The sequence below is a fragment of the Dendrobium catenatum genome, unplaced genomic scaffold (assembly GCF_001605985.2).
Source record: "Dendrobium catenatum unplaced genomic scaffold, ASM160598v2 fragScaff_scaffold_133, whole genome shotgun sequence".
In the NCBI taxonomy this organism is placed as follows: domain Eukaryota; kingdom Viridiplantae; phylum Streptophyta; class Magnoliopsida; order Asparagales; family Orchidaceae; genus Dendrobium; species Dendrobium catenatum.
Genome location: NW_021318595.1, coordinates 663349 through 690196, shown reverse-complemented (window position 1 = coordinate 690196; position 26848 = coordinate 663349). Strand labels below are relative to the sequence as shown.

General features: G+C 31.9%; 1 protein-coding gene across 4 annotated transcripts; it reads left to right on the top strand.

Annotated features, from left to right (window-relative positions):
• The first annotated feature begins 936 nt into the window (after window positions 1-936).
• Window positions 937-22909, top strand: LOC110096015 (plant cysteine oxidase 3). Of its 4 annotated transcripts, none has more exons than XM_020821759.2 (6): window positions 937-1136; window positions 12057-12217; window positions 13028-13190; window positions 21825-22025; window positions 22439-22557; window positions 22647-22909. In XM_020821759.2, exons 1-6 carry the CDS (start codon window positions 1025-1027, stop codon window positions 22683-22685), a joined length of 795 nt encoding a protein of 264 aa, XP_020677418.1. In that variant the 5' UTR covers window positions 937-1024; the 3' UTR covers window positions 22686-22909. The 4 variants fall into 4 exon arrangements, 2 of the variants coding, with proteins under 2 accessions (XP_020677418.1, XP_020677420.1); XM_020821761.2 differs by having other exon boundaries at window positions 938-1136; window positions 22666-22909; XR_002303039.2 differs by having other exon boundaries at window positions 939-1136; window positions 21825-22029; window positions 22666-22909.
• Window positions 22910-26848: the final 3939 nt, after the last annotated feature.

The window sequence follows — 26848 nt, the reverse complement described above, 5'->3', positions numbered from 1 at the left end:
GATGATCCACCATCCTTTAAAGCTACTCAATAGGGAAAATCATTATTACTATGGTTGTCCAATAAGAAATGCTTTGTAAGTTTATCCATGACATGGTTCTTTGGCATTTGGCATTATCCACATTCACTACATCTTTAAAAATTTTGATCTAATGTTATAAATGGGTTGTGATTAAAAACATTAGAGAAACAAAATAATAAAAAAATTACATATTAGATAATCTCTTTGTTGGATTATGAATTATAATATTTTTAATAAGAAGGTTTGGTAAATCTTTAGGATAAAGATTTGACAAAAAATTATAGATGAGTTTATATGATATGTCGTGCTTGCACTAGATTAGTGAGATTTATTTATAGTCAAGGGCTGAAGTATGTGGCATATTATGAGTTGTAAAAAATGAGAAGAAAATACATTATTGATTATAGTGTAGCCCATTTTATAACAAGTATGATTGCTGGTTGTGCACTAGATGAAAACTTTGTGTGAGTTCCACAAAGATGGAGAGTACGTTTGGTGAGCTGGATATTAAGAACTCTCAACAAATTATAATGAGAATTTCTACTTGGCGAACAAGTAGACAAGATCTTCTAAAAAAATAGCCCTGTTAGATATGAAACTTATGAAGTTGTTTAGTGGAGTTTAATCCTTGAGTTTTGAGATTAGAGTAAACCTTGTTGGCCTTGGTGATTTGTGAAGCATCAATCCACCCATAGTTCATTTTCATATCAAATATGAGTGGTAGAAATGAAATAATGAGTGATAGGAAGGAAATATGAGTGACATATTTGATATTAAAATAATATAAGGTGGTATGTATATAATATTAATATTTTGAATGTTAAATTTATAAATAAGATGGTATGAAATGGTACGCATGTAAATTAATACTTCTTTCCTTCTCTCAAAACAGAGTTTTCATATCAAAACATCTCATACAAGCCTCAACATTCATGAAGCTTATAAACGATCGGTTGGGCGCCTCACACCGTTAGCTCAACAGGGGCTCTGAAAACAAGCGGCCATGGCGAAGGGATCCACTATGCAAACCCTGTATGAGCTCTGCAAGAAGACCTTCACCCCCTCGTCCGTCTCCCCCTCTTCCCAGTCCATTTGGAAGCTCTGCTCTCTCATGGGTAAACCCCTTACTTCTCCAAAGTTTGAAGCTTCCCTCTTCGCAAGCCATCTGTCCATTTCCAGAATTTTTTTTGTTTTCTGGCAATATTTTGTCTTTGCGTCTTGGTTTTCTGATTTGGGGCGGATAGGGTTCGTATGATTGCGCCTCTTTTGGGATTAAGCTGGATGAGCTTTTTCCTTTTTAAGTTGCTGCCTTGTAGATGGATTGCAGATATATTGGGAGTGGTTGATAGCTACGATTCTCCGAAATAAAAGATCGTGACGCACGGTTACTAAAAATGTTGTTGTTTTGTCCTCAAAACTCAGTGTTTACAATTTTCTGAGGTGCAGTTTCATTTACTTAATGGAAGTATGGCTTAGGAAACTATTTAAGATCAATTGGTTGGGAGAACTTTAAAATTCCTTTGCATTTGCAAAGCTTATTGTTGGAATCTAGGTCGAATAGAATTGTCTATCAAACTGAGTCCCATTATTCAGAGAGTGAAGAGGAGGAATGAGAAGAGAATCATTTTGAATCTAGGCTTTTGATCCTTGTAGAGGGTGTTTAGTTACAAGAACATGACATAACTTATTTCATTATGTGGTGCCATGTTTGTAGGATTATAGGGTAATCTTTTTGTTATAGAAAAGGCTTTTTCCTTCCCTAAACCCTAAAACCTAAATCCTAAAAACTATTTTTTACCACATCACATGGTTGTTGTTGGATGTAGCCAATTAATGACCATGTCTGTCATTGGGTGTAGCTTAAGGAATGCTTTTGATAATTAGAAGTTATTGAGTACATCTTGATGTAGGGTCTATATGATTTAGATGGTGAATCCAATAAATTGATTGCTGATTTAGAGGAGGGTCTATATTAGACATTTGAACAAATTTAGGCTTGAAACTTTTAGGCTTTGAAACGGTAGATTTTTTTTAAAGAGAATGGGTGAGGAGTTTTATATCAAATATTTAAGATGTTAGGGAACTAGTGGAGGTGTTTCTAGGAGCTTTGGATTTGTGATTTGGGAGTTGTATTTTTTAATTTTATTACAACGTGAATTTGTCTTCTTGTGTTTGGGGTTTTGGCTTGGCTGCCTTGATGTAAATGGAGTTAAGGCCTTGGGAAGTTGCTAGGGTTATGGGAGAATATATAAGAGACTAGTGAGGTTTGGTGTCTTAGGGGTTCAGAAATGCTTGGTTCTAGTTGGTTGAGCTTACTTGAAGAAGAAAGAATTGTGTTGGGAGAGAGGAATAAAAGAGATAAGGGATAACTATGGACTCACCAAAGCCCTAGATGATCAACCACCAAACTTTACCAATGAGTAGAGTGGTCGTACATGTAATTTTTATAAGCAAAGATAATTCTATTTAATGATCTCCAAAGTATAAAATATGGGCTTATTTACAGGTTTTTTTCCAAGCCTATAGCTGTCCTATTCATGCTTGAAAAGCCTTAAGGAGTCAATATATTACTATTACATCATTACATGGGAATATGATTTGTCCTAATACAAAGAGAGAAAATAAGTAAAGATTGCTATTTAAAATCTTCCATCAAAAGAAAAACTAGGCCAAGCCAAACAAGAGAAATAAAGTGGTCTTAAATGCATTTAATCTTTAAGGATCTCTACTTTCTTGTTTGGTCCCTTCCCATTGAAGGACAAAAATTTAAGATTTTTAAATATTCTCCATTAATTTTGGAGTTAAGGGGGTTCGACCATGAACATGCTTGGAGATTTATGCATTATGATGAACCTAAATTTTGATGTAGGGCCCTTATTCATTCCCTAGATTAGGGGAAAGCTTGTCTCGGTCTCTTTAATAATCCAAGTGTCTTTGGAAGGGGTTGATTTTTCATTTGACAAGGAATATGAGTGATGTGCATGCTGGTAGGGAAAGATCATATGAAATGATGCCGTCAATACCCAAGAACTTTGGAATATGATGAAACTACAAATTTTGACTTTTATTTTTCATAATGGGGTTATCTTGCTGATCCTGAGACTTTATAATCCTTTAATAGGAAAGTATATCCTTAATATTAAAAACATAACTTATATAAATGTTGGAAGATAATTTGAGTACATAAGCATTTGATCCAAGTTTTCTAAAAATTTTGAATGAACCACAAGCTCGAGCATATAACTTACTATATTTGGTGGGAAAATGCTTAGGGTGAATATAGATTAAGATATGATAATCTTCATTAAATTTTTTATAGGAGTGTTTACAATTGATAGTATCTGCATATTTATAATTACTTAATTGGATTTGTTGTCTATTCGTGAAGACCATAGAGGTTTTTTGCAATTGAAATGGGAAAAAAGGTTATTTAGGACATTTGGACAAATTTTGGGTTAAAAATTTTAGGGTTTGAAAGGGTAATTTTTTTAAGGGGAAAGGGTGAGGAATTTTATATAAACTATTTAAAATGTTAGGGAACTAGTGGAGTTGTTAATAGGAGTTGGATATGTGGTGGGAGTTGTTTTTTTTTTTTTTTGTTACAAACTTACAATAGGAATTTATCTCCTTGTGTTGGGGTTTTGGCTTGGCTATCTTGATGTAAATGGGGAGTTAAGGCTTTGGGAAGTTGTAAGGGTTATGGGAGAACATATAAGAGAGGTTAGAATTGTGTTGGGAGAGAGGAGTAAAAGAGAGATGTGGTAACTATGGACTCACCAAAGCCCTAAGTGAACAATCACCAAGCTTCACTGATGCATATAGTAGCCTGTAAACCTTTTCACATGTAATGTTTATAAACAAAGATAATTTTATTTAATGATCTCCAAAATCTTTATTAGATTTAAATGAGAATTTGACTTTTAATAGGACACAATGGAGAAAAAGGATTCATGTAGCCGACCCCACGTAGTGGGATAAAGGCTTGATGTTGTTGTTGTTGTTGTTTGTTGATCTCCAAAATACAATGTATGGGCTTATTAATAGGATTTTTTCAAGCCTATAGCTGACCTATTCATGTTTAAAAAGTCTTAAGTGTCAATGTATTACTATTCTATGGATATGTTATTTGTCCCAATGTTTAAAATTGCGCAAATAGGTATTGAGGCGTTTTTTGTTCGTGAGGCGAGGCGTAAGCCTCAAGGCGTTTTGAGGCGTGAGTCTCAAAGTAAAAAATTATGTTAAGTGCAAATAAATTTTAAAAGTATTTTTTTTAATATAATACACAAATAATATGTTAAAAGACGACATATTATCTTTCTATTGAACTATGAAGTAACACAATGACATGAATATGAAATAAAAATTTGCACAAAATGTAAAGTGGCTAGTGATAAATTGTATGGAATATAATTGAAATACAAATAATACATAAGCAAAAAATTATTAAATATAGAAATTGCATAAAAATATCATATAACATTAAATTCAACTCCAAATTCTTTTTTTCTCAGTTCCCTACTCATCTAAATTTAATTTCTAAAAAAAACTGAAATAGTTGGCAACAACTAGAAAATTATTTATATTGTCATCATTGAGAGGATCTTTATTTGAGTCGTCATTATAATAAATTGGTCTTTTCGCTATCACATCCTGTGTAATCCAATGCCTCCCAATATGCTTCTTCATTTATTTCAAGCATCTTTCTCTTTTATAAATGTTTTTCATCAACATAAAGATGAGATTAATACTTCAAAATTTTTAGAGGTGGTAGTGTGCGGCTTTCAAGTGATCATTGATGATGGCTATGACGGTGGTGGCTATGGAAAATACGATGGGCTAGAGTTTAAGACAGTTGAGAGAAAGTTGTTGCGACTCGGGGGTGCACAAAGTGTGATTTGTTCGGGGCTTTACTTTCAGATTTATGTAAGTTTTATATATATAGGGTGAGGCGTAAGCCTCATGCCAGTGAGGCGAGGCGCGCCTCAAGGCGGGCCTCAACCAAGCTGAGGCGTAAGCCTCATAAAAGAAATCGAGGCGTAAGCCTCGAGGCGTTTTTCATTGGAATTGCGCAAAGGCGGACCTCAAGGCGAGCCTCATATTGCGCAATTTTAAACAATGATTTGTCCTCATACAAAGAGAAATAAAATAAGTAAAAGATTGCAATTTAAAAGCTTCCATCAAAAGATAAAATAGGCCAAGCCAAATAAGGAAAATGATTTGGCCTTGAAAACAAGGAATCTTTAAGGATCTTTGCTTTTTTGTTTGGTGTGGCCAACCTTCCCTTTGAAGGTCATAAATTTAAGCTTTGTAATTATTCTCCATTAATTTTGGAGTCAAGAGGAGTGGACCATAAACTTGCTTGGAGATTTATGATGAACTTAAATTTTGATGCAGTGGCTTTATTCCTTTACTAGTTTAGGGGCAAGCTTGTCTAGGCTTCTTTGATAATCCAATTGTCTTTGAAAGGGGGTTGATTTTTTCATTTGTCAAGGAATATGGGTGATGTGCATGTTGGTGGGGAAATATTATATGAAATGATGCCATCAATATCTAAGAGCTTTGGAATATGAGAAACCTACAAATTTTGACTTATATTGCTCATAGTGGAGTTTTCTTGTTGATCCTGAGACTTTATAATCTTTTAATAGAGAAGTGTATCCTTAATAAAAAAATAGGACTTGTATACATGTCAGAAGATAATTTGAGGGGATGAGCATTTGATCCAAATTTTTTAAAAATATTAAATGGATGACAAGCCTAAGCATATAACTTACTATATTTGATGGGAAAATGCGTAGGATGAATACAAATTAAGATATGATCATCTTCATTATATTTTTTATATGAGTGTTTAGAATTTATAGTATTTGCATATTTATGATTACTTATTATATCTTTCGCTTGTTCATGAAGACTATGGATGTTTTTGGAAAGCCTCTTATAAAGTCTAATGATTCGTAATTCTACTTCATTCCTAATTTAATCTTAATGCGCGATGATAAATATATTGAAAAGCTACCAATCAGGATGTAGTTAGCCCTTGCTGAGATGAACCCATAGGTGTTCATGTAATCAGTTACAGGCATAGATCTTTAGTTCTTTATACAAGTGATTGTTATGAAACTTAGGGCATTACTTGGCCTTTAGGAGTTCTTTATTTTCAACTTGAGTCTATTGAGTTTTATTATTTCAACGTTCTTTAGCTAATATTTTGGTTCAATTTATTTTAACATGCCCCATAAGTTGCTTTTTGGTGCATGCATGCTTGTGTGATCAAAGTGAATTTGAGACTAAGAGAACATTCAAGAGGGGAGAGGGTGCAAAAACACTTACGTCTCAAGCTCTTCTTAGATAGATTAGATCTTTTTTGTAAAAATTTAATCAGCCTTAAAGATTAAAAAATTAGCATAATAAGTTTTAATTCTAAAAAAAATGAAAGATGTTTCTTTTTTTATATTATATAACTAGCTAAAAAAATTTCTCTTTTATGAATTATGCAAAGCATGCAATCATTCCAAATAAAAATAAATACACAAAGTTTTAAAATTCAAATGGTGATCACAAAAATATAAGTTCTAGTTATTTTGTCTTACTTTTGATTCAAGATAATACTTTATATTGTGGAACACATCTTTGCTATTTAAAGAATCTCAAGTGAAGTCTAGATTATGGTAAGGTGATGATGTAAAGGGTAGGTTAGATTTTTTATTAGTGGTGATAACTATTTAGATGAAAGCAAATTATTATAGAGTTATTAATTAACATGTAATTTTTCAATATTTTTTCATGAATAAGCCACCCAATAAAAAAAATTAAAATCTTTAGTATAGTAATACTAATCTTTCTTGAAGATAAACAAATCTCTAGTTGTAAGATACCTCAAATCTTTGTTTTCTTAAAGAATTGGATTCTACCTCAAAAATATTCGATCTCTATCGCAATTGACTTGTGCTTTCAAGCTTCTTGATCTTGATTTCCTTGGAGTTTTTAGCTCTAATACAAAATGATAGAGATGGAATGTGGGCTACCCATGATAATATAAAGATGATAAGGGGAGAGATGTTATTATCCAAAGAAAAAGAATAACATCTTGATATTAAAATATCTCTTGGCATACTTACATAAGTAGCCTAATTGTGGGAAACTATCAAGCTTTACATTTCATTTCATACAAGTAAATCCTTGCATGATTTCAATATGTTATGATATTCTTAAACAATTCACTCTAAATTTATAAGCATTAAAACACATATTATTACATAATTTTATGAAAAAAATGGAAGATCCAAAATCTGTAGATTTGATTGCATAGTTGATTGCAGCCTTGCTTAATTGAAGAGGTTTTTGAATATAAAGCATCCAAAATTTATCCTTTGTATTTGAGCCTTAATGGAAGACTGTAAATAGGGGAGGACGTTTTATTGCTTTATTTCCTTAAAATTTTGGTCATCAACCATTGGAAAGAGAATAGATCACAATAAATATTTTTATAATGATCACTATCTTTCTTGATTTTACCACCCATAATTAACAATGTTGATGGTGCAATCAAATCATCATAAAAAATAATATTTCTTTTTATATTTAATTGTGTGGATCTGTCATGAACCTTGGACTATTGTGATGTCGTAGAAGACAATGTATTAATTAGGGTCTCAGCTAGTTCTTCTATATTCAAGTAACCTTTTTATATGAAAGGAGTTTGAGTGTAAAAGTTCACACTGTCCCCAATATGCATTTAAATCCTTCATTTTCATCTAGCTTCATAACCTCATGTCCTCATCCTTTGCCAAACATATACAACATTAATTTTATCTATGGGTTAACCTAATCAAGACATGTTTAACTTCACGGTCTTTTCCCTCTTAGTTGTAGTGCTCTTTCATCCTTGTGAAGGATGACTCACTGGTAGAAGTAACAAAGTTTTTTTTTGTTCAATTTCTCACACAAAGCTTTTTTTTTTTTTTTCATTTGATGTTTTAGTCTCTTCTAGATTTAAACAAATATAGGACTTTTTTTCCTATATGATGATTTTGATCTCTTTGAGATCCCTTACATCTATATTATGTTCCCTATCTTGGTCACCCTCACCCCCAATACCCAGCTAATGGAGGCTTTAAGGATAGAATCCCTTGAGCTGTGATCTTTCTACCTTCTAATTCTACCTACTAAGAAAGAGAGAAAATTGAGAAGAAAATTGATAGGAAACACTTGGGTTCACAAGTATTCCTATCCCAAACCAGTAAAATTACAGCAGCCAACTGCTGTCCACAGAAGCAAAACAGCAGAAAAACAGGGAAAACGCAGCAGGAAATAGGGAAAAAAGGGAGAAAAAACACAAGATTTCGCTTGTATTTCACTAGAAATCAAAGAAAATAGAAAAGATACAATTGATCCTCAATTCGAGAGGAGGATCGAACTCTCCCAAATCTCTAGACGCCGCTACCACTTTATATATATCTCAATTATCAGAATTTTTAAAATTAAACCAATTTTTATAACAAAGCTTCTTATTTTCTAACCAAGTTTTAATAGGACACAATGGAGAAAAAGGATTCATGTAGCCGACCCCACGTAGTGGGATAAAGGCTTGATGTTGTTGTTGTTGTTGGTGGTGGTTAACCTGATAAAGACATGTTTAACTTCACGGTCTTTTCCCTCTTAGTTGTAGTGCTCTTTCATCCTTGTGAGGTATGACTCACTGGTAGAAGTAACAAAGTTTTTTTTGTTCAATTTCTCACACAAAGCTTTTTTTTTTTTCATTTGATGTTTTAGTCTCTTCTAGATTTAAACAAATATAGGACTTTTTTTTTCCTATATGATGATTTTGATCTCTTTGAGATCCCTTACATCTATACTATGTTCCCTAGCTTGGTCACCCTCACCCCCAATACCCAGCTAATGGAGGTTTTAAGGATAGAATCCCTTGACCTGTGATCTTTCTACCTTCTAATTCTACCTACTAAGAAAGAGAGAAAATTGAGAAGAAAATGTCATCTACAACAATTAGATGACAATGAGGTATATTTAATTCTATCTCTAGGTCATTAGGGAGTCCAGAAAAATATGCAACCCTCCTTCCCCGATTCTAGCCTTTTAATTACCGTGTTTGGTCATGTTTTAAGAGGTTGTATAAGATCATAATCTTTGTTATCATGGGGGTTACCATCTCTGAGCCTTGCCTTTAAAATTGTTTTCTCCTCTCAATGTGCATCTTGCCACAAAGAGAGAGTCTGACTTCCTGGGTTCAGCTGCTTTTTTTAGCACGGTAGTAGAGGATTAGTCGACACTTGGTTAATGACTAGGGAAGCTGGGTGAGAGCTTTCGACCATATGTGCTTTATAATAAACATGATTAGCATCTTCTGAGCTTTAGTACTTGTTCAAACTTGATCCTTATAGATAAGAAACTTCAAACTTCATTAAGGGGATAAAAACTTTACCGTGCAAGGGCTTCACCTCTCCTAAGGGCCAAAGGCTCGTCCTAAGAAGAATCACATCACATATGCTTTCCTGACAATGTGGAATTTTTAATGAACGCCTTAGGCTCACTTTGGATTTGGGTCCAGTGCTACGACTAGTTTATTATTTATTTAATACTTTTAATTCAGCTAGTCCAGTATGTGCAGGATGTTGCTCTTTGTACATGATTTCATCTCCATCATCATTGATGCTAACTACTTATGTTGGTTAATCTCCATTACTAAGTTCTCTACATTTTTTTATTTTGATATTTGTATAAATTTTAGATGACAATCATTTAGGTACTTGATAGTTCTTGACATTTAGCATAAGCCGGACACATTGTGACATTTGATCAATGGATACTCGATAATCTATGCTTCCCTTTTTACATTGGTGTATTTTCAATCTAACGGTTTAGTTTTTTTAATGCGTTTGGTCCAAATTCATTCTTCTACTTGGAGTTGGCAGTAGATAAAGTAACTGAGTATTCAAAAATGAGATCTTTGACTTGATAGAACCCACATATATTCATTCCTTTTTTTTGCTCGTTCATAATCATTGGATCTTGATTGCAATTGGGTAGCGTTCAAGGTGCTTTTTTAATGAGATAACAATTCATCTTTTTCAGACTCCGACTCCGTATTGCTTTTTGACTTTTTGTTTAGGTGACATCTTTTACAGTACTAATTTGTCTTTTCAAAGGCTTAGATATATATTTCTTCTTAAATACAATAAATTAGCTGACATATAAATTCTATGGTCTATAAATCATAGTTATCTATTAGTTAAATCACAACTTGCCCCATGCTTTGATAGTTCCAAAATGAGATTCTTCTTTGAATAATGCCTTTTAGTTGAGATTTTATCGAGTGATGGTTATTGACTCTTTAAACGCAGTTGCTTTTATAAATAATAGTTTGATATCTGATATTAATAAAATTTATCTTAATATTTTTCCGTATCATCTATGAAGGTGTTATTTTCTTGTGTCATGCAGGTCAAGAAACCAATGTCACAAGGATTTGCCTTTAGTGATGAAGGAGAAATGGTTTTATTCATTGGGTGATAGCCGGTTTGGGAGTTGCCTGTTACTATTTGTAACACTTTAGCTGATTCTCTAATCCTTGTTGTCTGGTTGCCCATGGTTGAGATATCCACGTGAGTTTACCATCTTCTTCTTTTCACTGGTCTTTTCTCTTTTTTGTTTTTTGATCCCCATTCCAACTTGTCCTTTCACATCTCGTGCTTTTCCTCTGGCTTTATATCTTCTTTTCCTTACACTAATATTGGTTACTCGAATAGATATCTTCTCATATATTGGATTATCCTTTCATTTCTTGTGTATCTCCTTCACCCACTTCACATATTCCTCCTTGTGACCCCTTGTGCCTCCATCAACCAACTTTGCTAGTCGTTTGTAGCCTTTGTTTATACTTCTCTTCTTCTTAGTAGTTCCGATATTCTCTCATGCACAATTGGAGCATTGACAACCTTTGGCTTCTTGTTTTTCCTCCTATTCTTTCGTTTCTCTTCAGTGACTTGGCTACTCAGCTGCAACTCATTTAATACTCCATCTTCTTTGCCCATGATCCTTTTCCCCTTTTTGTGTTTATTTCTTTTGGAAGCTGCCTTACTTGCCTAGGAGATTTGGTGACAAGTGCCAATGGTTGTTGTCTTCCCAACTAGCTTCTCCTTCCGGTCTGCTTCTAGTTGCTTAGTCTCTTATTTGGAGACTACTCTTTGTAGCTCTTAGAGACGCTTGTGCCAGAGCGGGATTTTGTGACGCCTTGTAACAGAAAAGTTATTTCATTTGTATTCAAAATTATTTTGAAAGTAATAAATAAAACTGTTCCTGCATTTATTTATGAATTTGAAAGTGAAACCAAATTGCTTTGGTGTGGTAACCTGTAATGATTGATGTCAACTTATGTTCATCCTGCGGCCTTGTAGTAGTTTATTATTATTATTATTATTGTCATGATGATGATGTTATGTACTGATTTGATCTTCTCTTACGTTGCACCCACCCTTGCTTTTAGCTAAATAATTGCAACTTCACTGAGCATTTGCTGTGAATAATCTATTTTGACTCATAAATTAAAACTCTTCTGCACTGGCTCCTAATCTTCTCTATTGCATGGCGAAGAGCAGCCCTTCTTGTCTCATAAGTCCTTTTTACTGCCCATCCCATCAAGCCCGCTCTCTTTTCTGACTATCAAAGATCTTCATATACATATATAATGTGCTTTATTTTTCATGAAAAAATTATCTTCAATTTTTAAGAAAATCTGTTAGTATTTAATTAAAAATTGAGAACTTTATTATTGTTCTTTTTTATTTGAAAAATTACAAAATATTTCAAAATATAACAATTCGTGAGGCATATATTCTGTTTCTGTACTTCCCGTCCTATGAAATTAATGCCTTGCACTACGGTTTTGTTGTTGTAAATATTAAGGTCATCACTTGATTGCTTACTCATACACACTTAATGTGATTGTTCTTCGTAATTTCTGTGCTCAATTCGTTTGATTTTTATGATAACTGATAAGGTGTCCCATTCTTATTCAGATTCAATAAGTCCGGCAGATGTAGGACTTAAAGAAGATGCTCTTGATGATGATAGAGGACATGGCTTTTTTGAATCCAATCCATTCAAGAGTTTAACTAGGGCTGCTCAATGGGCTCAACCAATAACATACTTGCATATATATGAATGCGATAGTTTTACTGTAAGTACACCCAAATGTTTATTGTTCATGAAAGTTTTGTACGTGCTTTGCAGATGTGTTTTTTCTTCTAATTCCAGCACTAGAAAACTTTATTTTAGAAGATAAAAAGAAAAACTCAAAGAAGTTTCTAATATTACTTATTGAGAGTTTATTAAGACATTGTACAGCTCGAGTGTAGAATCCATGCTATGAATTTTGGTGCATCTACTTTGACATAACCTTTTTTGATACAGCATTTTAAAATAATGTTGATGAATGATATGAAGTGACAAAATAGAAAAAATGGGAATGAATGGCTTGTTTGAACTATGTGGTTGGGCGAGCATTTGTTGTAAAACGTTAATATTTGCATGCAAAATAATTTTTTTCTTGCTTTTGGTGTGAAATAAAATCTACTTCCTAGTTTATTTTTTTCAAAACGTTATGGCAAAGTAATTTCTGTTAAAATTAAATCGGTTGCATTTATTTTGTAGGGATTTATTATGCATGCATTATTAATTTGGCCTATCAAATGACCTCTTATTGAGTCTATGATTCTGACCATATGAGATGTTTGGAGTATTTAAACTAAAAGGTTCCTTTGAATTTAGTAGCATTGGCGTTAGTGATTGTTACAATCTTGCATTCATTTTTTATTAAGTAAATTCATGAGGACTTACGTGGTGTACTACCCTTTGTCTTTAGGGCGTAACTTCGCCCATGCTCCTGCTAAAGTCCATGAGCATGCTTATTCATAATTTAAAGAACAATCTTTGACCAAATTTGTCAAAGTTTAATTGTAATGGCCCATACTTTTATTCAATTTTGCAGATTGGCATATTTTGCCTTCCAACTGCTTCTGTGATTCCACTTCATGATCATCCGGGAATGACCGTCTTAAGTAAAATTCTTTATGGTTCCATGCATGTGAAAGCGTATGATTGGGTAGAGCCTTCTTGCATAACGAATAGTGGGAAGCCAAGCAAAATTTCAGGTCTGCTTCTTTGTCTCATGGTATTGCATTAATACAGAAGTGCAGTTCTCTGTGCATCTATTATATTTGAGCTGGCTTTTAATTCTTTATGCTTTTAAGCGTACATTAGTTGATTTTTTCATGTTGTGTTATATATATGCTGCTATTAAAAGGAAATTTTGAATTCCACTAAGAAGTTCTTAGACATTTACTTTAGATTTAAACTATTTAAATGTTAAAGTTATCAAGTCAAAGTTTCCTCCATATCAAATCGCTACAAGATATAATTGAGATCTATTTATCGTAAACTTTGAATTGTGATTTGCTAAGATATTCTTTTGTGCTATGAGATATTTAGTTGACTTTAAAGATTGAATAAAATATTGTGGACTCTTGTAATTAGTTCAACGTTTTCAACATCATTTCTTTTTATTAATATAAATAAAGCCATAGAATAAGGGGTTAGGAATCCTACAATTGCAATTAAATAGAGAGAAGAGAGAGGATGAGGGAGATTTGGCATACCACAACTGCATGCACAAGCAAATATAGAGAATAGAGAGAGGGGAAGGGGTGTACCTGACTCTAATGTTCATTAATGTTCAAGGGCACACCAAATGGGAGATGAATTGGGTGTATAATGGAGCACTTTGAATTCATTCGAAATTCATAAATTCAAAATCCTCACACCAATATAGTAATGAAAACTAAATGTATGAAAATGAAAACACTAAGTGAAAGCTAATAATATGATAAAAAACTAAGTCGAATGCATAAGCATTGTATATAAAACTGCAAATAAAGGAGAAATGATCCCCCTGATGTGAATAAATTAATTCACAGGTGTATTCATTTCAACCATTATCATTAAGATTTTACACTCAACTATATTAGGTTACACACATTAGTTAATTAGTTCAATTCTGCAAAAATGCACCAGACAAGTAAATTTATGGTGTAGACTGTAGACTAATGATTTATTAATACCTTAAGATAGACAATTGTACAAACATAAATCTAATCACAAAGATATGTATGGTGAAGCAAAAGATAAACTATGCTAAACGTGTGATTATAATAGTTTATGGCCACAAGTAAAATGAATTTATCCATGCACTAGTACAAGAAAAAAGTATTGCATCTACCACTTCAACAATTTAATCCATAAGCAATCAAAGTAGCTACTTGCAAGTAAATAAATATACAATGAAATAAAAATGCAAGTAAAGAGTATTAAAAGATAAAATAAGAATATTTATGTGATTCAGTTAACCTCAAGGCCTATAGTTTATCTAGTTCCCTTCGCTCAATTAGGTTTCCCTTTTTTTTTTTATGATGTAGAAGCTTTATATCACTGTCTCCTTCTGAACAAGTGCAACTTAAATGTCTAAGCTTAATAGGTTTAGGCTACCCAGAGCTTAAAATAAGAAAAAAAATAAAAAAACCAAAGTTCTGTTGAACTTTGGTGGATATCTAGCTGCTATTTCCTACAATTTCAAAATAATATCTAGTAACATGAGAAAGCTAATAAATGAAAAGCTCATTATATTTAAACTTGAAAATTGAAAGAGATGTTACCAAATTTTGAAACCTCGCATGAATGGATGATTTGATGAACACTTTATAAACCTCTCTTGAAATCCCTTAGAAGATTTTATAATGAAAGCACTTATTTTCACTTCTTCAATAATTTTTTTGCTTTAGGTGAAGTATGTATAGACTCAAAATCATATATTTATTTAAAATCTCTTAATTTATTTATTAAAATATATTAGAAATGTCCTCAACAGATCTCAAATCAAGTTTCCAACGGCTGGCACAAAGCACAAAAAGAAACTCCAATGGCTAATTCAACTAGTCGTTTAAGTGGCAAACTAAATGAAACAGAACTAATTAATTTTTTCAAAATTTATAATAAATTCATTTCTAATTGAGAATATGCCGTGTAATATATGAAATTATATTAAAAAAAATTAAATGAATTCAATAAAATATGAACTAAGCCCAAATTCATTAATTATAATAGAAATTTATTTTTAACATTAATTATTACATGGATTTCTAAATACATTAAATAAACTTCAACAAAACTCTAAAATTTTTTGCATAGGAAAAGGGTATATTAGTAAGATACCATATATATTTCATGAAAAAAAAATCGTAAGGAAAATTAATTATCCTTGCTCGATATAATTAGGCATGATAACAACATATAAAAAATAAATTTAATGATATAACTATGAAACTTAATTTCACTTAAATTTACAACTATGATGTATCGACTTACTTATTTATGAAGATATGCATTATCAGATACATGTCGGGCATGGACATGCGCTTGATATGGCAACATGGGTTCGACATGGCATAAATGTCTTGTGTTAATATAATATTTAAATTTAAACAGACATTCGTGTCGGACATGTATGTCCTAATAATTAATGAAAAAAAATTCATTAAATAAAATGAGCCTTAGAGATATGGTAGTGCCAGTATCACTTCGTATTCCAAGTATTCTCATTTCCACGAGCAGGCGAGGCTAGGGTTTTGTGTATTCTTCATTTATGTGAGCAGGCAAGGCCAAATGAGGGTAATACACCTGCAAGGAAGGCCAAAGGAGCATGCATATTCTTCGTCTTCTACGTCTTCGTCGTCTTCTTCATCTTCGTCGAAGGAGCCTAATATGCGAGCAGGCAAGGTCGAAGGAGCTTGCTTCTTTGTCGTCTTGTTTATTTCCAAAGGCAGATGAGGTGAACGAACGATTGAAGGTTGGCGCTCATCGTCTTCTTCATTTTCGCAGGTGGACGAGGGCACACGAGTGCGGTACATCGATTGCAGCTAGTAAGTGTTATTTGAGCTAGGATATCATGATACAAAAATTTTCTTATTTTTTCTTCATAATGATTTTTTTATCTCGCGGATGGTGACTAGATTATATTTTGTTGTGTTTTTTCCCACCCTAACAAACAACTTTTCTTTTCAATTCTCGCATATCTCATAAGCATTTAGGTTTCTGCAAGTTTCAATGTTTATTCTTCTTTATTGATCGACGATGACGCTAAGGAATTTGAATCAGTTAAAAATTAGACGTCAATAGATTTTTGAATCAGTTTGATTAATAACTTCTTTGATTGAGCATAGGATTTAAGTTGTTCTGAATTTAAGGTTTGTTAAATTCTAAGTTATGCTAAATTTTAGGAATTATTTTTTTAATTAGTTGGTTTTCTAATTTCTTTAGTTTGTTCGGTTGTTTGGCTATTTATTTTATTTACGTAGCAATATTATCCACCAAGTTATTGTCAAAAGTTTTTGTTTAGATGTGGGATATATCAAAGATTGTGACAAATCATACTGAGTCATTTTTGGGAGATCAATACTCATATTTATTGATTGATATATTTGTCATAAGTATTAAAGCTCACAACTTAGTTACATAATAGTCATTGCTCGTACCTTTCTAGGTAGAACTTCTTTAGAACAACTAGACAATTTCTCATAAATATGGCTTTAAATTTGCTTAAATTAATATGAGGTAACAAATTAGTGTTGCTTTGCTATCTTTGGAGTTGCTTAAATTTGATCATATAATCATAAATAAAGTTTGCATGCTTAGTGATTGTCGTTCTCTGAATTTTGAAAGGATTTTTGAATTCTTTTTGTGATTCATAATATTTGCTTATATTATTATTGTTAAAAATCTAGATTTACGCTTCTCTGAAGCTATTGACTATTGGATTTAGTATTATATTTGGAGTTCTAACTTGAGCCTATAATTTGTGTTGATCTTTCGACTCTTTCTTAGGATAATGAGCTCTAGTGACGGTATAATTCGGGATAATGATGGTTCATCACTGCCCAACATTAAAGATAAAAAATCTTTGTGGAATCATGTTACAAAATTAGGAAAATCTTTTAGAGGTGGTGGTAATGTTCCATTCAAATACAATTACTGTAGTGCTACATATAAAAGGTCGGACTACAGAGTTAAAGCTCATTTGTTGATGATTGTAGGCCATGGTATTATAATTTTCCCCAAAATAAGTTCGTCGCAATTGACTGAATTGCCAAAAAAGTCAATGAAGCTAAGCAAAGGATTATAAGATCTCTTTTTAAAGAGATTTTACTTCCAGGTGCCCATGCTTCATATCCTTCGTCATCTTTTTCAGCTTGAACTGATGATATTACTATAAACTAAGGTTTAAAAAGGTGAAATTAGGAATCAAGGTATTTTGCCTTAGCGAGGCGAGGTGGATTGAGGCGTAAGCCACAACAAAAAAAATAAAAAACACATGAACTTACAAATAATTCATAAAAATGCAAAAACAATATCAACATATTTTTTTGATTCGTCGTTATAAAGATATAAAGTACAAAGTATCAATATTAAATGTTATTATAAAATAAAATTATGAAATGAAATTCAAAGTAAATACTCATTTAAAACTTAAATATACCATAAAAATTAGAATCCACGACGGCCTCATTCTTAGTTTCATATTATTCATAATAGCTTTCATATGTAATAATTATATTATCCTCGAATCTGACTCATTATAATCTTCTACATATTCTTCTATTATAATATTTTCTTTAAACTTTCATATTAATTAACAATGTATTCAATGTAATACAAAATAAAATAACATATTAATAACACAATAAAGTAATCCATTATATTTAAATCACCATTTAATATTTTTTAAAGTTTGAACTCCACTTTGATTTGTTTAAATTGCTTGTGAAGTAGAAGTTATTATGAATTCAATAATTATTTTAATATTAATATTGATATTCTCATTCTTCTCATTATCAAATGCATTCCTCCATTTTTAATTTTAAATATTTTACTATTTTTTGTTATTATCCATTCATCATTAGAAAATATATCATTAACAACCAAAAGATTTATTTCATCATCATCAGTTATTCTTCTCTATAATTTGAAGTGTTTATCTTTCAAAATTTTATTAAATATAACACAACCATTCAACCTTATTCACTCTTCTTATAGTTAATTGGTTTCTTCTCTTTGTATAATAGAATAAAGTATATATATTATTAATAACAATATATAATAAAAAAAATATAAAGCTTACCTATAATGAAGTGATCCCTCAAAATGCCTCAAGACATTCTTGAGGCGTGCGCCTCATTTAAAAAAAGTTATAAGCCTCATTGGCATTAATGAGGCTTAAGCCTCGAGACGTGATTCTCGAATGATTTTTTAAACCATGATGCAAACAAAGGATCATTTAGGATTGATAGATATGAACCTAAAAAAAAGAAAAGTTTTTGTAGATAATTTTTTGGAGAAAAGATTTAATTTACAAATGAGATAGCAACAAGATAGAGAAATAACAATGATGTTTCATTCAGCTGACATTCCTTTCATTCTTATAAGGAATCATCATTATAAGATTGCGTTTACTTTTGGTTGCAATAACAATCTTGCAGGTTACATGCCACAAGGATACAATACCATTAAAATAAAGTTATTGCAAAGGGAGAGGACAAATATTAAGAAGTTGCTTGAACCAATTAAAGGAGTTTGGAAGGAAAAAAGAGTTAGTTTGGTTTACGATGGGTGGACTGATCCACAAAAAAGACCACTTATTAACTTTATGCCTGTAATAGAGAACCATTCTATATTCGTTAAAGCTGTCAATTGTGAATGATAGCATAAAGGTAAATTCTTCATTTTTAATTTGATCAGAGAAGTAATCATGATGATTGGGCCTTCAAATATCATTCAGGTCATTCCTGATGATGCACCAGTTTGCAGAGCTACAGGCCTATTTGTAGAGCAAGCATATCCTCACATTTTTGGACACTATGCATTATGTATACTCGCAGTCTTGCTTTAAAGAATATTTGTGCAGCTAAGAATATTGAGACAAATAAAATCATTTATAATAAATGTCATTGGATCATACTGATTGCAAAAGATGCAATTTTAATAAAATATTTCATAATGAATCACTCTTTGAGAGTCTCTATATTTAATGACTTCTCATATTTAAGAATTCTTATAGTATTTGTAACTCATTTTGTCTCATTTATAGTAATATTGAGAAGATTCAAACAAATAAAAAATGTCTTTCAGTCTATGATGATAAGTGGGAAGTAATCTTGTTATCGAGATGATGATATTGAGAAGATAGGGTATGTAAAAAAGAAGACATTAAATGATTATTTTTGTGGGATAATATTAAGTATATCTATTATTCTTAATATGTTGATCACGTGATATATATTTAGCATGTGCACTAAACACTGATACTGAATTGACATTGATATGATATTTCTAATCATGTGATACATGGATACAGTTATTTTTATATGATTTTACTACATTTACATAGTTTTGACAGTCTTTATCGATGTTTTGATTTGATGTTTTATATGATTTCTCTGCTGATTGTAGTATTGATACAATAATTTTTTTACCGATTTGACATATGTATTGATTTATCAATTTCCCTATTATATTGCCTTATGATCATGTGAATGCTATTGTTATGATTTGACTGCTGACATGTATATTGCTTCTTTGCTTTGTGTACAATGTTAAAGACACATGAAGTTCTGTTCTAGTACTAAAGGCATATGAAGTTCTGTATTAGTATTATATACATATTCCATTCTAATGTTGGGCATTGGGAATCATAAGTGTCTATTTTCCTAATATTTCTTATATTATAATTGCAGTGATTGACTGCTTTGTGATATATTATTTGTTTTTTATGTTATATTGGAAAAAAAATCTGAAAAGTTTCCTGAAACTCCAACTTGGGTTGGTATGTTTCAAGCCAATATGATAGGACGTATTTCGCCTGCGGATCTTATCGTGTTTGATGGTGGCATCTTCTTAGTCACTTAGTCTTATCCCTTATATCACAAGAATATTCTATTTGCCACCCCACATCACTCAAATTTTGACTATGCCAGTTATTACCCAACATTTGCTGACAATTGATGTTTGACATTTGATGTCCCTCTTCTTACCTTCAATGACCAAGGAGATCACCCAACTTTCAACATTCCTCTCTCATATTCATTTGACAACTGATAATGATTTATTCCATCAATCATGATCTTCACGCTCTCTTCTTCTATTACTTTGAATCAAGGTTTAAAATTGCGTAAATAAGCCTCGAGGCGTTAACCTCACGGATGAAGAATTGAGTAAATGAGAATTTAAATATTTTAGCTGATAAATAACAATAAGAGTCTATGATATAATAAAAATATCTAAAAGAGAAGTGAAATTAGTGGAAAAAAAAAAAAAAAAAGATGCAATATATGTATCTCATAGCATAATTCAAAATATAAAACTACAAATTAAAGTCCATCAGAACTCCCAATGTACAAATAAGAAAAAAATATTTTTATTCTAATCAGACCTTTAAATTAATAAGCATAGCACTTTCTCCAATGGCGAAGCAAGAAATATTTATTAAAGGGGGGCCTAACTTTAACTTTGCTTGAGCTGATTTTATATACAGATTCAATTAATCACTTTGCTGTTTATATTTATTATGAAAAATCAATATACTCTATGAAAATATGCTTGCAAATTTATTTCGATTTTTGTTTTGGGAAATTGCCCCCCCCCCCCCCCCCCCCCCCCCCCACACCCCCCCCCCCATTGCGAGCCCAAAACAGTGGTTAGATTGCTTGTATTGTGACTTTGATGTGAAATTGCATGCATCAATGTCTTCTTAAATCTCATAATAACTGACGATTCATGCAATGAGCTGTATTTAGGAGCGTACAACCTTCTTCTTCACCTGGTCTAACCCTCAAATTATATTTTTCTTGTCGTGATCTTATAGGCATGAGAATGAACATGTCATTATCTGTCTCCCCTGTTTGAGCCCTCGACACCAGCATATACAGTATGTTTCATGAGGTATACGCCTCACCAAAAATTGCACAATTGTGCCTCTGAGGCACGCCTCAGGTTCCATGAGGCGTAAACCTCACTAAGTCCCAAAATTGCTTAAGCAATGAGGCTATTGGGGGGCAAATTGCGCAGAGGCGCGCCTCTTATTATGCAATTTTAAACTATGCTTTGAATAACACCCTTTGTAATCTTTGACTCATTTTAGTTGAATTATTTTTAACTTGGCTTGGCCCTATGTTTATCCTTTCCCAAGATGTTTATTTGAAAATTTAATTCATTCATGTATTGCTCTCAACTTTAAGCATACGAGATTTTTGTACAACTCTAAAATTTTAAATTATCTCCATCATCATGAATTTTCCAACACATAACAAAAATATTAGTTGATTTTTTTCAAATTCCACATTGTAACTGTTAGACATTGATAACATTCATTTTGCTGACAGGATCTCTTTATCTATTGCGTTTAAATCTTTTTTGAAGTGCATGATCCCGGAAGCTACTAACCTGACGCAAGCAATTCAACTGTTTGAAAATGATGTTTACATGACTTTAAAACATGTCATAATTTCTGCGTTTTGGGATTTCCTGTTTATTTCCCTCGCACTTTGGTATGAAGAACGCTTTAATATGACGATCCTCATGTAATCTTCCAACTTAGATGTAAATGCTCGTATGTATCTATTTATTTGCGAGTTTTCTCTTCCTGTATTTATTTGGTGCTTTAACCTTTTGCCGACCTTTGACAGTGAAGTTGGCCAAGTATCAGGCTGACGCGGTCTTGACTGCGCCATGTCCTACCAGGGTTTTGTATCCAAAAACTGGGGGAAACTTGCACTGTTTCACTGCAATCACTTCCGTTGCAGTGCTTGACGTTCTGGCTCCACCATATTCAGAGGTTGCTGGCAGACGTTGTACTTATTATCATGATTATCCATACTCAACCTTCTGTATGTAAGCGTTTTCAGTGTCTATTAACCATACTTCCTTAGAGAACTTCTCTATTTAGGGAAAAATTATTCTGTGCGGAGTTCAGACTCTAATGAAAATGCTCCACATCTGGTACTGAGCTTAGTTCCGAGCAGTACTGAGGCTTGACAGTACCGCTCGGTACCTAAGCATAAACCGTACGGTTCTCCTGTCCGGTGTCCGCACAGAATAATCTCTCCTTGACAAACTTCTCAATTATACTAAACCATCCGCTGCTATTTTATTTGATAAAGTAGTCATACTTTTCTTTTTTTATTATATTTATGAGCTAGAGATTAATGCCCTTGTTCTTTTTAAGCAAATTACATCCTTTCTATTTGGCCTTTTAAGGTATTTGACATATTTGATATCTAACAGAAGTGTTTGGTTTCAGCAACTGTAAAAGAACTTGAGATGGATGAGAGGGAAGAGGACTATTCTTGGCTTGAGGCTATAGACGCCCCTGATGATCTTTACATGCGCTCTGGTAAATATAGTGGTCCTCCTGTTAAGGTATTTCTCCAGTTCTCCTACTGTATGCATGTCCATGATTCTTTTAAGCTTCCTTCTTCCAATAACTGGCAACTCTTACCTAATAACAGCAAGAGTTATCCTTTCCAGGATTTTGCACCATAGCTTAGTTCTAAGCCATCTACAAAGAAGTTTCATGTGAACTTGAAAACATCAGAAAGCTCTGAAAGATGCAAAAGAATATTTTGTAAAAGTGAGGGTTTCTTGAATTGGTTCTCTTGTCTGGTGGTGATCATGGTGTTCATGCTCTATTTGTTCTGCTGCATTTGATTAGTAGTACATGTGACTGCTGAACATTTAGTTATAATGTATTTATTCAGAAAAATAAAATGTCCCTTTTTTTTTTTTTTTTTGAATGAGGGTATCTATCCGCTGTCATTCCCGTTGAGGAGGCGCTTGGTGGAGTAACTAATTCCTCGGCGGGCCTAGGGACAATCAGGCCGACAGGAGTCGGACCATGCAATTATGTTCTCCCTACTCAAGGAGTCGCGATGCTTGAGAGAGGAATCAAAAGTGGGTTGAGGGGTTACAACCCATGCTTGCCCATCAACCCAACTAAGTCCGATGGGATAAAGTGTCCTTCTGAAGGCTATAACTTCAATCTGTCTACTACAGCTGTTTCTAAACCTTGGAGTCCTTATTATCTTAACTAGAACACAACTTGAATGTTTAACTAAGTATTTTATTTTTATTTATTTTAATATGAAAATAAAATCATTCCCTTTTTTTTTTTTTTTTTTTTGTAAGTTTAGAAAATTTATAGGGCTTAAAAAATTATAGTAAACATAGTGGTGTTGTTATGGCAAGCCAAATTGTGAGGCAGCAGGGGTTTAGTTTAAAAAAATGGCTAGAGAGGACCTTGAAGAGCTAATGAATCAATCTTAGTAAATTTTGACTCTACTTGTTAGCTTATTAGTTGGTTCATTTAAAAAATTATCATTAAAATATGATTAAAATATATTAGATTGTAAAGTTTTTACAATAGAGTTATTGAAAATATTTAGAAATCTCATCTTTTTGTTATCTCAATGGATTTTTATTATTTTTTTATATTTTATCATTTTGTTGAAATAAGTGTTATTTATATAAAAATTATCATAAATGTTAATCTGTTTGCAAAACATTCCCATTCACCTTGTCAAGGATATCATACAGATAACAAGAATGAATTTGGCTCAAAATCAAAGTATAATATCTATCATATTCATGGATATGTGCTTTAATATCTAATTAGTTGTTGGAAGATCAAATTTAAGGAGGTGGCCATGAGTCGAACCATGATCAAAATCAAGCTAGAATTGAGTCAAGCCTCGATCAAATTGAGATCACACTAAGTATCTTTAACATGATATTGTATGGGTGTTGAATCATTTTGTAAGGAGATCTTTAACAATCTATTATGCAATCATACTAAAACTATAAAAATATAAATAATGAGAATTTAAGATTTCGTTTGAGACAGCTTTTTATTGCTTCTTAAAATAGAGTTTTGATACAAAAATTTAATTTTTTAATTAAAATTCTATTTTAAAAAATCAAAAAAAAAATCATCCCAAATAAAATCTAAATATTTTGCTTACACTGGTAAAAAAGATACAACTTTAGAATAACTACAATACCTCACAAATCTATTATTACATCATCATGATCTTATGGAAGAGGATATATATAAAATAATACATACTATAGTTGATATTAAATAATGAGTCATAATTTAAGTATATTTTTTATTATTCATTATTTTTTGCTTAAAAGTATGCTTATTTGTTGAGAGGTTTGATGGAGATGCATAGAGTGAGTGATGAGGATTTACATATGATATTTATTAATTTAGAAAAAAAGCATATGATAAAGATTCAAGAGAAGTGCTTTGAAGATTTTTAGAAAAATAAGGAGTTAATAATGCTTATATTAAAGTTATTAAAGATATATATGCAAGAGTTGTTACTTGTGTTCAAACACAAGGTGGTTTGACCAAAATATCTTCCTATTTCAATTGGATTACAACAATGGTCATCTTTAAGCCCATATCTTTTTTGTTTTATTCATGTATATTTTTATTAGACATTTACATGTGTATGTTTTTTGTTTATGATATTCTTCTTGTTGTTAAGACTAGAGAGAGAGTAGAAGGAAAACTTAAATTATGAAGGTCAACCTTAGAATCTAAAGATTTTCGTTTGAGTAGATTTAAAATAGTTTAATTTTTAGTAGTAATAGACTTGGTGGGATTGTGACTTTGGATGATCCAATTATTAAAAAGAGTGCACATTTTATATATCTTAAGTATTATTCAAAGTTAAATCATTAAAATTTAACTTCAAGAAAGAGTGCACTTCCAATCATTAAAAAGAGTAGAAAGTAAAATAGATGTGGATATTATTAGCAGAATTCAAGTTGGATGGTTAAGTGGAGGAATGCATCGAGCCTGATGAGTGATAGAATAGTATCCCTCAAACTTCAGGAAAGTTTTTTATAAGATGGTGATGAGATTTGTTGTAGTAGCCTATATTTTTCCTTTGCCAAATTTTTTTTTGGGGACGTTATAACTTCAAATTGAAAATTCTCTTCTCCATAATGTTGTTATAGGAAATTGCCTACAATAACAAAGTAACAAAGCGACTCCATAAAAATGGAAAAATTGAAAATACTAAATAATACATCATGACATCGGAATCAGAAGTAGAGGCGCTGAATCGTGGCCGTCGATCTGCGGTTTCGCCGGCGATAAACATGTCGGTAGCGTCTGTCGATGTCCTCATCAGTTCCGAATTTAAGGTTTATTAAATTCTAAGTTATACTATAATTTATGAAATTTTGATTGTAAAATTATTTTGTAATCTAATTTCTTTAGGTTGTCCGGTTGTTTGGCTATTTATTTTAGAATTTAAGAATTATGTAGCAATATTATCCACCAAGTTATTGTCAAAAGTTTTTGTTTAAATGTGGAATATATCAAGATTGTCTCATACTGAGTCATTTTTGGGAGATCAATACTCATATTTATTGATTTATATAGTTTCATAAGTATCAAAGCTCAAAACTTAGTTACACTAATAGTCATATTGCTCGTACCTTTCTAGGTAGAACTTAGAACTACTGGACAATTTCTGATAAATATAGCTTTAAATTTGTTTAAATTAATATGAGGTAACAAATTAGTGTTGCTTTACTATCTTTGGAGCCGCTTAAATTTGATCATATAATCATAAATGAAACATACTTAGTGATTGTTATTATCTGAATTTTGAAAGGATTTTTTAAATCTTTTTGTGATTCATAATATTTGCTTTTATTATTGTTGTTAAAAATCTAGTTTTACTCTTCTCTGAAGCTATTGACTATTTAGATTTAGCATTGTATTTGGAGTTATAACTTGAGCCTGTAATTTGTGCTGATCTTTCGATTCTTTCTGAGGATAATGAGCTATGGTGACGGTATAATTAGGAGTGGTGATGGTTTATGAGAGTCCAACATTGAAGTTAACAAATCTTTGTGGAATCATGTTACAAAATTAGGAAAATCTTTTGGAGGTGGTGGTAATGTTGCATTCAAATACAATTAATTGCTATATATAAATAATCATATTGCCGAGTAAAGGCTCAGTTGTTGAGGATTGTAGGTCATGGGATTATAATTTACCCAAAAATAAATTCGTCACAATTGACTGAATTGCAGAAAAAGTCAATGAAGTTGAGCAAAGGATTATAAGAGCTCTTCCCAAAGAAATTTTACTTTCTAGTACCCATGCTTCATATCATCCATCATCTTTTTCAGCTCGAACTAATGATATTACTGTAAACCAAGGTTTAAAAAGGCAAAATTGGGAATCAAGGCGTTTTGCCTTAACGAGGCTAGGCGTAAGCCTCAAGGCGGATTGAGGTGTGAGCCGCAAAACAGAAAAATAAAAAACACATGAACTTACAAATAATTCATAAAAATGACAAAAATAAAATAAAACATCAATATATTTATTTGATTCGTCATTATGATGATATAAACTATAAATCCCAATATTAAATGTTATTATAAAATGGAAATTTGAAATGAAATTCAAAGTAAACACTCATTTAAAACTTAAATTCACTATAAATATTAGAATCCACAGAGGCCTCATTCTTAATTTCATATTATTAATAATAGCTCTCATTTGTAATAATTATATTATGCTCGAATTTTGAGTCATCATCATCTTCTAAATATTCTAAATTTATATTTACTCAAAAGAATTTGAATCTGAGGCAAAGAAGATGACTTGAGTTGATTAAAGATA